Source organism: Cheilinus undulatus, linkage group 1 (assembly GCF_018320785.1).
Source record: "Cheilinus undulatus linkage group 1, ASM1832078v1, whole genome shotgun sequence".
Classification (NCBI taxonomy): domain Eukaryota; kingdom Metazoa; phylum Chordata; class Actinopteri; order Labriformes; family Labridae; genus Cheilinus; species Cheilinus undulatus.
This window is the reverse complement of record NC_054865.1, coordinates 35,028,914-35,039,892: the sequence shown is the minus strand read 5'-3', so window position 1 is coordinate 35,039,892 and position 10,979 is coordinate 35,028,914. Positions and strand designations below refer to the sequence as shown.

Sequence of the window (10,979 nt, the reverse complement as noted above, 5' to 3'; positions counted from 1 at the left end):
AATGCCACTTGCTCAGTGAACCCATCGCCCCATACATGAGTCAAAGTCTGCTGTTGATCTCAGATTCACATTAAGCAGATGGATTGGTTACACTGCCAAAGTAGATAAACTGCTCTACAACTTTCACACTCTCACAATTCACAGAAACAGATTAGATAGCAGCATCCAAAGCATCCCCATGTCTGGATCTATGTTTTGGCCCAGGAGACGTGCATTCCCAACGCTTCAGTTTCCTCAGCAAGTCAAGAGCAAAGTCCAGATCAGTGATGTGGACATCGGCAAATGATACTCCATAGTTCGCTGCCCCCGTTTCCCACCCCATTATCCAGTCTAACAGGCACTAAAGAGTGTAGGGGCTACCTCTCCCCAGAATCAACTGGGAAGAAGTCAGAGGTAGAGCCACCACACTTCACAGCACTCTCTGTACCAGAATAGGGCAGACATCAGCTGGATGAGCAATCGTGGGATTCAGCGGAGCTCCAGAATCCTCCAGATGGCCTCTCTACTCACCAAGTTGAGCAGTTAGTTAACATAGGCTGCAAGTAACCCTCTACTGAATTCCTGGAAGCACTCAGTGAGGACCTGAAGTGCAGGATGTTCAGGCCACTGGTGCTGAAGCAGCAGATCACGGTTCCTGTTCAGCAGTATCAGTGTAGGCCTTTCCTGGTACTGAGAGAAGTGTAATTCCCCTGTAGTGTTTACACTCTCACACATCACACTTTCTCTTCCAGACAGGAACAACAGTGCTTCTCTACCAGTGAGTCGGGCTGACGCACACACAACAGAAATAGCATATTGTCTGCTGACAGCAATTACTTGCAATATTAATGCAATATTTTTGGATAGCTAAACCTCTTTGGGCAGCTGTGCATCAGTGGTAGAGTTGGTTGTCTCTCAACCACAAGGTTGGAGGCACGATCCCCAGCTCCTGCAGTCACATGTTGATGTGTTCTTGGGCAAGACGGTGAACCCCAAATCACTCCCACTGCTGTATCAGCAGTTTGTGAATACGTATGAATCAATACTGATGGCCAGTTTTCATAACAGCTCTTGCCATCAGTGTGTGATGGGTAAATGTGACAGTGTATAAAGCACTTTCAGGAGTCAGACAATCTCAAAAAGTGCTATACAAGCTCCATCATGTAAGCATCCTAGTTCCTACAGTAAGTAGTCAGTGATCATGGATGTAAAATCATCCAATGTTAAGTATTTTTAAAAATCGAACAAATGAAGGCTAGTACACAATAAAATAATTTGAGGAGCTTATACAGTAGCTTTAAAGCCCTCTGTTCAAGTGCAGGAAACAAAATGATTGATGTGACTTGAAACGGATCATTTCTAAGGGTTTTCTGGAGGAATTATTTTTCAAGTAAGATTTAAGATCCACAAGTCATCACAAAAGAGCAACATGTGGCTCAAGAGCCACGTGTTGAGTATCACTGTGTCTCTGGATGAGATTTATCAACACAAGCTTTTTGTTTATAATTTTGATAATTATGTGATTGTGTGTGTCACAGGTCTGTAAGGTTCATTAAAGCTCTTTATATCTGATCATATCAATGTAGACATGTTAAGGGATTCATGGTTTCTATGCAGTGTAACTGAGTAAACACTCACCGAGAAGTTGTCCAGTAAAAAAGTTTTTACTGAAAAAACATACGGCCATTTTACAATTTTATAGCATATGATTGTATAAACATAAACATAGATGGACATCAATGAAAATCAGTTACATACTGTTTAAAATACATCTACTCCTCTCTTAGCAGGTGAGAGTAAAATGCTTCTTAGAGGTTAAAATCTTCACGTTTACATCAGTCAATGGTTGACATACAGTGTTTAGTCGTACAAGCTAAAATATAAACAAAGACAATTAGAGATCAAATTTTAAATTCTGAATTAACATTTCATCCATTCGTATCAGTGGTCTTGAATGAGCTGACATGCTTGCATAAATTCTACCAAGACAATGACACTTGAGGTTTTTGTCGATCATGCCGCACAGTACAGAGAAAAAAAAAGCCTCCCAACACATGACAAGTTGCTTGTAAAGGTTTGATTGCAAGTGCGGCGACTGAGTCTCTGAGCATCCAGCATCTGAGGGGAGGAGGAGGGTTTAGTGGCGGGGAGTAGGGGGTCATTATTAGGGTCTTGCAGTCACAACAGCCTCCCACGTGATATCTGTGAGTGCTTTAGAGTAGTTAGTGAAGGAGGTATACATTATAGGGTGGGTAGTTCAGTAATAGTCAGTTAGACTAGAGACAGTCCACAAACTGGAGAGAGCTGGACAGGGAATGGCTGACTGTCCTTGGCGAGCAATGCAGAGTTGATGGAGGAACTGGGAGGGCAGCGTGTGGTCACAGCCTGCAGTTACCATGGAGATAACTAGTCTGAGTGGTGAATATGGTTTGCCACCGTGGACGGACCGACAAGATGCGGCGATGATCGTGAGGAAGATGCTACCTCCTCCCAAAAAATAAGTCAGGCTGCCTTAAGAGTTCTTGGCAACCATCTTCATTGTGATGGTCTTCACTTCTGAGTACTCTTTCAAGCCGTTTTCTCCCCTGAAATCAGACACGAGAGAGAGAGATCTAAACACGGCTTAAAATATTAAATCATGCATCGTTTACTGCTGGAAGCTCCTGTATCAGAAGTGCTGCCATATCTTCTTTATCTTAGATAAAGATTTACACCATGTTCTGCAACTTTTGGAATTAGTTTATCAAAACACAAAGTCTATCACATTGAGCAGGCAGAAAACCAAGTCATACTCACAATTCACGCCCATTGCCAGACATTTTATAACCTCCAAATGGACACTGTGTGCTCAGAGCGTTGAAGCAGTTTATCCTGGGAAATATACAAAACATTGATCACTCTTGTGTGCTTGACTCCTTAGGCTTGTTATTGTAAAAAGGAGCACAGTTTTGTCCAGAGCAGGAGTATTAAAACTGTAACACAGATGTCAAAAGTTATTGTTTTCATTTGAGGTATTTTTCAAATTTTTTGGATTTAACAACATAATCCCATTTTCTTTGAACAAACACTAGTGAAAGTTGTCAAGTTGTATATTTCTGGATTTATTATCTGCTGCAGTCTGGGAAAAAAAGTACAGATGTGTCTAGAAGCAGGAAAACCAAGAAAGTCAGCATAAAAATGGAAAAATATCACACTGAGTAGACCATTAAGTGGATAAGAAGTTTCAAGATTCAGTGATGCAAACATTTACACACAGACAGCTTTGTCAAATCATTTACTTTAAGAAATTTAAAACAGGAGGCAGTGAACTTTTACTCAGTGAAAGAAGATAAAGTATTTCCTGCTTTGTGTTGAGATACATTTCTTAAAGGCATAAATGGAATACACGTTCCAATCGAACCATTTTGGAAATGTCCCTCCTGTTTCCTCTCCAAGACAAAGATAAGACTAGATTCTGTCTGTGTTATAAATAGGACGCTAGTGCTATTAGCCAGCACATTTAGCTTACATACAAGACAAACTGGTCCTAGGTTCACATGCTTCACTACTTCAAACAGCTCTTAAGATAAAACACAGGAGGTTATTTCTTTATCTAATACATAATAAGTGTGATAAAGTGTTGCAGATTACAAGGAGCTGTAGTGGACAACTCGGTGGCCAAAAATGTATCACTGTTAGGATGTCAAAAAAAACAGGTGAATATTTCTATAAAACAATATGGTGTTCTGTATATTTCTGTACAAGCCAAGCTGACAGAATTATTCAATTTTGAAACAAAATGTATTAAGTTATATGTAAAAACAGGTTGTCCTTAGATGACTCATTGGTTATTAACTTATAAACAAAGAGTAAGGAAAGGTGTGTTTAGTAGATTAGTTCTCTGTTGTAACAATCCTTCTTGTCCATAAATGTTATAGTGTTGGAAAGCCTGTTCCCTTTCCCTTTTAATTGGTGCCACATTTGTAACAAACATGCATTTGTGGGATGAGCAGCAGAGCTGAGTATGTGGTTTGTGCCCTTGAAAAATTTGCCAGATCTTCTCAGTCAATATTAAACAGCTTGTTCTACTGTTGTTATTGACTCTTGTTTTGAGATTCTGGTATCCCAGGTACTGATAATCAGGTGCCTGATTGTCATCATTGGAGGCATTCACAATGCATAGGGATATCACAATGTTACAATGGTGTTTAGCAGATGCTTTTATCTAAAGCAACGTACATCTGACAGGTACACATCCTAGGTGTTCAGGGAGTTAAGGACCTTGCCCAAGGGCCCAAACTGGGTATTGGTTACGTACTGACTGACTGCAAACCATCTACCATATAACCTATAATCTACCATATAAAGTCAGTGGTGTAACCCACTGAGCTATCCTGAGATGAGATCCTACAACCTGTGGCAATCTTATATCTCCACAGTCTGGGACCAAACTCTATCCTCCAAGATGATAACGCTCGCCCCCACAGAGCGGGGTTTATCAGAGACTACCTCCAGAATTTGGAAGTGGAGAGGATGGAACGGCTTGCCAGCAGGTCTAACATAAACCCCAGTGAACAAATGAAGGATCAGCTTGGGCGTGCAGTCCATGCCAGAGTGACCAACACAACCACATTGGCTGACTTGTTATAAATGCTGGTTGTGTGACCAGCAGTGTGTGACCAAGCTGGTGACCAGCATGAGGAGGAGGCGCCAGGCTGTTGTGGCTGTGTATGGTTCTTCCACACACTACTGAGGCTCCTGTTTGTTAAATTAATGAATTGTTAAATTGCCAATATGTTGTCTTTCTTCAGACTTAAATCATCTGATCCACCAAACAAGAGTCAATAGCAGAATAAGCTGTTTGGCATTGGCAGAGAAGGTTTGGCACATTTTTCATGGGTGCAACCCACATACTCAGCTCTGCTGCTCATCCCACAAAATCATGTTCCTTACAAATGTGGTACCACTTAAAAGTAAAATAAACCAAAAATAAATCAAAAAGCATTTTTACAACAAAGAAATAACAAACACAAATGATCTACTTTTTGGGCTAAGTTTAAATTATATAAACAGTGAGGAATGGTAGGGATTTTTTTCTTTGGCAGAGGAAAAAAAGGCATAATTTGGTCTTAAAATACCAAAGCCCTAAACGGAAGAAAAGAAGTGGTATGATTGGACAGCATCAAAACTGAAGGACAGGGTAGAAACATGTTTCCTTGGGTTAGGGGGATTGCAGTCAAGTATGACAAAGAATGAAAAGTTCTTGGCAGATGATGTATGTTAGCTATAACTCTATCCATACTCGCAGCCATCTGCACACAATTACAAAACAAAACCAAACAATTTAAGGTGAACCCTAGAAGAACACATTTTATGACCATTTCATTTCTACAAATTATAAAATTAGGGTTTCAGTTTACATTTAAGATCTACGCACTGCACGTTGTCTTGCTCTGGTATATTGTTTTTTGATACTTTTATGTCTTGAATGTCAGAGCTTGGAGGAAAAAAAGGGGAAAAGAAAGGAAACGTTTTTTTTTTTGTTTTTTTTTCGCAGCTTGTGTAATAATAGTGAAGTGGCATGTCGCCAGTCGTCAGTTTCTGGGTGCCAGAGGCTGTAACAGTTGATACGTCCCACATGATGAATATTAGTGGATGCAGCTAGAGACACAGCATCAGATGAAACTTACCAGACAGTACCAGCCTGCATGGCGGTGGATATGGTCATGGCTTTGTTGATGTCATTGGTGAATACAGCCGCAGCCAAACCATACTCTGTGTTGTTGGCTCTCTCTATCACTTCCTCGATAGTTTTGAACTTCATGATCTGCTGGACTGGGCCAAAAATCTGCACACACAGCAGGACATTAATGTATTTGTTGCACACGCTAAACCTACTTATTCTCAGTCTTTATAACAATATGTATCTAACTAGTTACTCTGCTGACAGATTTCTGACACAAAATGTTATTTATGAATTTAAACAAAAATGTTTACAGGCTTTTAAATTAGCCAACATCCATGTGTTAATCCATCAGTAGTAACTTTAATTTCTGTTCATTTCAGTATAGAGCGCTAAAAACTCTTCTGTACTTGACGTATGCCAAAATAATGCAGAAAAAATCGCCTGAATGAAACATTTTTTCTTGTTCATTAATTTGACTAGCACACGTATGACCGCATGAACTGAGATGGAGTTAACAAAACCTATTCTTTATCACTTTACCTCCTCTCTGGCAATGCGCATGTCATCCCTCACATTAGAGAAAACAGTAGGCTCAATAAAGAAGCCTTTTAAACCCAGAGCTTTGCCTCCACACTCCAGCTTGGCTCCTTCACTGATGCCACTCTGGATAAATTCCAACACACGGCTGTGCTGCTCCCGGCTGATCTGTGGAGGCAGAACAGACTTTGTATGAGATAAAAATACTGATACAATAAATGGCAAAAGCTAACTAGAAACAAGTGAATGAAAAAGGAGACACAGAAAAAGTTCTGCTTGTTTTCACAGATCTATAGATCTGTAGTGCTAACCTGTGGACCCTGCTCAGTGGTGGGGTCAAAGGGGCTGCCCACTATCCTCCTCTTGGCTCTCTCCACACTCCTTCTAACAAACTCCTCATATATAGGCTCCTCCACAAAGATACGAGAGCCTGCCGTGCAGCACTGGCCTGCGTTGAAAAACACACCCTGGTGGGCCTGTTCCACAGCCAGATCCACTAGGAAAAAGGAAACAGTAGCTCATTAATAGTTACATAAAACTGACAGCATATATAGAGAAATACAAAATAATTATTCAGATACTTCAAGTAATGTCTGCACAATAACGTTACAAAATTGGACCCAATATTTACTGGAGCTATCCTGTGCAAATCTGATACCTGACACCTGAGAGACAGCACCCTGCTGTTGTGCACGAAGGGTTAATGGACCCCTGTGATTTATGGGTCTCGGCTGAGGCACCCGACTGAGTCAGGATCCATTCTCCTGATTTACAGGCCTTTGGGAGCCCCTCTCACGGCTGCTGAAAGCATTTGAAAGCCTCGGCACCCCCATTTTGGTGAGCCACTTAGAATTTATATGAAACCCATCCATCCACAGGTTTTCATAGCAACACAAAGCTCATGAGCATTTAAGTATTATCTGTGCATAACTGTTTATCCACAGATTAAAGGTCGTGAGCGTAGCATAACGAAAGAAAACAGCCAAAGTGGCTGACCTCCTAAAACATGACTTGAAAACTTACAATCAGCATCTGCAAAGATGATGTTGGGGTTCTTTCCTCCCAGCTCAAGCGTCACTCTCTTCAGGTTACTCTTTCCAGCTGCTTCTTGAATCAGCTTGCCGACCTGAAGAGGAAACAGAGCATGGGTTTACTCACAGATGCCGGCCAGCAGCCAGATCAGTAAATCAGCTGGAGCCATTAAAATAGCTTAGAGAGGTTGGTTAGCTCCAAACAGGGAACACACCAGCTGAAACATGAGTTCTGCAAAGACACAGAATGAATATCTATTACAGGCTTTTGGAGACAGAAACAAGAACATAAATGATGTTTCAGCTGGAAACTGCATCTGATTTCTAATGAAGGGCAGGAAAGAGTAACCACAAGGTGTGTGGGTGGTGCTCTGTCGGCCGACTATCTGATACGTGTAGGGCGGGAGGAGGGAATCTGTTGTGTCAATATGAAGAGCGTCGAGGGATTTGCTGTGGTTTTTTGTTATCCTCCGATAATCCTATTACGTCTTATAAAGACGAAAACATAACAAATGCCAAAGTCTTACTAATGAATCATACATTTAGGAGGAGATATTAAAAAGAGTAACATAATAAACATCAGGAACATGTTATTATTTGTGCTTATTCTACCTCCTCAGCCATACATCATATTACATTTACATATCAACAGAACTTCACACACAGCTATGGATTTGTATTATCATAAAAAAAAAAAATTAAACTAATCATTAGTTTGACATAGGCCAAAATCAAGCGAGAACCTCTGCTGTTGAAAAATTAGGCCAATGTGGGTGTAAAAAGCTGCAGCTCCTCCAGTGTCCACTTGGGGCTATGACTATCTACAAAAACCAAGGAACCTCTATTAAGGACTTGTCCACATGTAGGCAGGTATTCATTAAAACAGAGGTTTCTCTGAGTTTTGACCCTCCCTACAAACCTGCTAACTGGACATGCCACAGAACTTTAGATATGCTTACACATCCACACACAATTGCTCGATTTGATGAACAGAGATGCCTGAATGGACTATGTAGGTCGCTGCTGCTTCATGCAACACTAGAAAGACACAAACCCCACCACCAACGCTGCGTGTTTGGACGAGACCTGATTCAGGTCAATAGGACAACTTTGAAAATGAAACAGTCATTTCGGGGAATGGTGAAAGAATTTTCACAGGTCAAGAACATTATTCCTGTGTGTAAGTAAGCCGCTTAACCCACACAGTAAAGAACAGCCGAAAACATCGGACGCAGATGTTTTTAAAATGCTGCGCGTGTGGGATCTTTTTTATACGGTTAAGGAAAAACCTCTGGTTTTAAAAATACCCACCTACATGTGGACAAGACCTAAGTTTAATGGTAATTTGGCCTTGTTCAAAACACAGTTTTAGTCTTGTAGCTTATTTCCTTGTAGTTAAAAACTTTACAGAGGTTCCTATTTTTCCATCACTCACCCACTTTTCCATTTTACTATAGGTTGTTTGACATGCAAATGTCAGATGTGGGACAGGAAGTGAAGGACAACCTATGATCAGTGGTTCATTGGTACTGTAAATGGACTTGCAAAAAGTTATCACACACATTGAGTATGATCACCATACTTTACAACTTTTTTTTCATGAGTCTAGGTCATAGTGCCTCAGACAGAATACCCACAACTACTGAGAGTGAGGAGACCAGGCAGGGTCAACGGCCAGACATTACATCCTGCCATGGCACACAAACATAAACACGCTACCTTTGTTCCAGCCAGGATTTCACCTTGATTCTTTTCCTAATTTTATGAATTTTGCAACAACTGAAACGCATGATAGGACAGCCTGTAGAGGACGGACTGCCAGCTGAGGATATTGATATTAATCCATGTTTGTTGTTTTCTCAAGTCTCATTTGATCATGTGAATTCTGCTAAATCTCATGTTTGGGAAATTTCTCCGTGAGGTAGTTGATTGGCGTATGTGTGGTCTGCAGTGGTCTGACGGTCGGGCTGAGTTGTCTAGTTTGTGCACTCAGAGGATTTAACCTGAAAAGTTGTTTTAAATTGTCCTCATGTCTGTGGTTTTTAAAATCATCTAGTGTGTGATGACTAAGATGACTTTTTCCTCTTTACTATTATCACACCCAAGTATGCTAAACTACACTATGCTAAGCTAACAAGGATGCTAGCCTGCTTAAAACGTAAAGAAAATGACAGCCTTCCAAGAAAGCAAAAGTACTTTTCCAAATAATCCTCAAGACTACTAGGACAAGGTTGTGAATATGTTTGGTCCTAACTTTAGAAAGGTAATTTATAAACCAAATGATTTAACACATTAAACGTATTCCCCTGGTGTTGAGTTTCATAAGTGGAATGAGCCGTTTAACTGATATATTTTCTGTCATGACATACTGTTTTTAGTCTAGATAACAGCAAGATAAGAAGCCTGAGAAACCCAACACACCTCCCTCACAACCCCTACACCCTAAACAAGTATTCATCTTCCTGTTACTCACACAGCCTGTTTTATTTTCCAACAGAACTGACAGGATGAAGTGGAAAAATACCCTTTCCGTGTTGAGGCAAATATCCCCCCACCTCTTATGGAAAAGACTCATCTTCTCTTACTATCTTTTCTTGTGTCTCAGGCACTTTGAGATGTTTAAAAAAACAATTTAGAAGAATCAGCGAGGAAACAAACTGCTGCTGTGTTGTGTTGGTACTGAAGTTGTATAAAAACAACAGTATCCTTGGCTGGGCTTCTTGTTCCTGATGTGTTTTGTCTGTCTTTGATCAGAAACACGGAGGGGCTGACTAAGGGAAGCTTAGCATGTGTTTATTCAGGGGTAAAGGAAACATGCTGGGCTGAAAAGGATCCTCTGTGTGGAGTCACAGCCACATGTGAGTGAGTACCAGGATGAGTTGGGACCTAAAATACACCTGTAGATTTACCACCACCTTCATCCCTGTGAGAAGATGCTGTGGTTTCTAGCTAGCATCTCCCACCAAAGCTACTACAGTACAGTGATTCACTGTCTGGGCATCAGCAGTCTCTTACAGCATGGGCTCACTCGCTCAGTAATTGATTCCAGACCACATGAAACAACAGGAAAACTAGTAAAAAAAAAACAAACTGGGCCACTCACAAAGGAAATGTTCAATCAGGATGGGATGATAAAACAAAGAAGTTGTTTGTGATAGAAGGTATATTTTGTAAGCTCGCATGCACGCACTGATGGGGTGTTCGAGAAACGGGATGACAATAGGAAAATGTTTGTTTAATGTTTGTGGTTTGAAATCATTATGACACAATGTTGGAGCCATTGATTACAGGATACATTTACAAAATGATTTTGTACTTTTCATTTTCCAAGTAAAATCTCTGTTCAAATGAGGAATCACTAAGTCATGGTTTGGCAACCAATAACATGTCCCATTTTAACCAGATTAGATACAGATCTAGAAATTCTGGATTATTGTTATCTTTGACAGTATGTTTCATGTCTCTAATGTTTTCCTGTTTTAGAATGAAATGAGAGTATCTGTAATGAGCACATTTGAAAAGCTGGCACAGATACCATCATACAAGAAGAGTCAACAGTCATGAAGAAAGGTCTACTCGGAGCTTATCCATCATGTTAAGCATGTGACAGTAGCCCCTTTTAAATTTCCACTTATAAGAGGGACTTTTACACCCGTAAACGTTTGACCTGCTATAGATATAACAGAGGTGTAATGATGAACCATAGATCATCATGTTCATACAAAAGCACGCTCTATGAAATCTTTATTTTCAAAAATCCTTTGTTC

At 40.4% G+C, this 10,979-nt stretch overlaps 1 protein-coding gene across 1 annotated transcript in view; it reads right to left on the bottom strand.

Annotated features, from left to right (window-relative positions):
• Positions 1-1,637: 1,637 nt before the first annotated feature.
• aldh1a2 (aldehyde dehydrogenase 1 family, member A2) overlaps positions 1,638-10,979 on the bottom strand; it is a 33,365-nt gene continuing 24,023 nt past the window's right edge. The window contains exons 8-13 of the mRNA XM_041788186.1: positions 7,205-7,307; positions 6,493-6,677; positions 6,185-6,349; positions 5,649-5,806; positions 2,776-2,850; positions 1,638-2,564 (exon numbers count right to left, since the gene is read on the bottom strand). Coding sequence (XP_041644120.1) covers positions 2,492-2,564; positions 2,776-2,850; positions 5,649-5,806; positions 6,185-6,349; positions 6,493-6,677; positions 7,205-7,307 — 759 coding nt within the window. The 3' untranslated portion in view covers positions 1,638-2,491. The remainder of the gene's footprint in view (positions 2,565-2,775; positions 2,851-5,648; positions 5,807-6,184; positions 6,350-6,492; positions 6,678-7,204; positions 7,308-10,979) is intronic.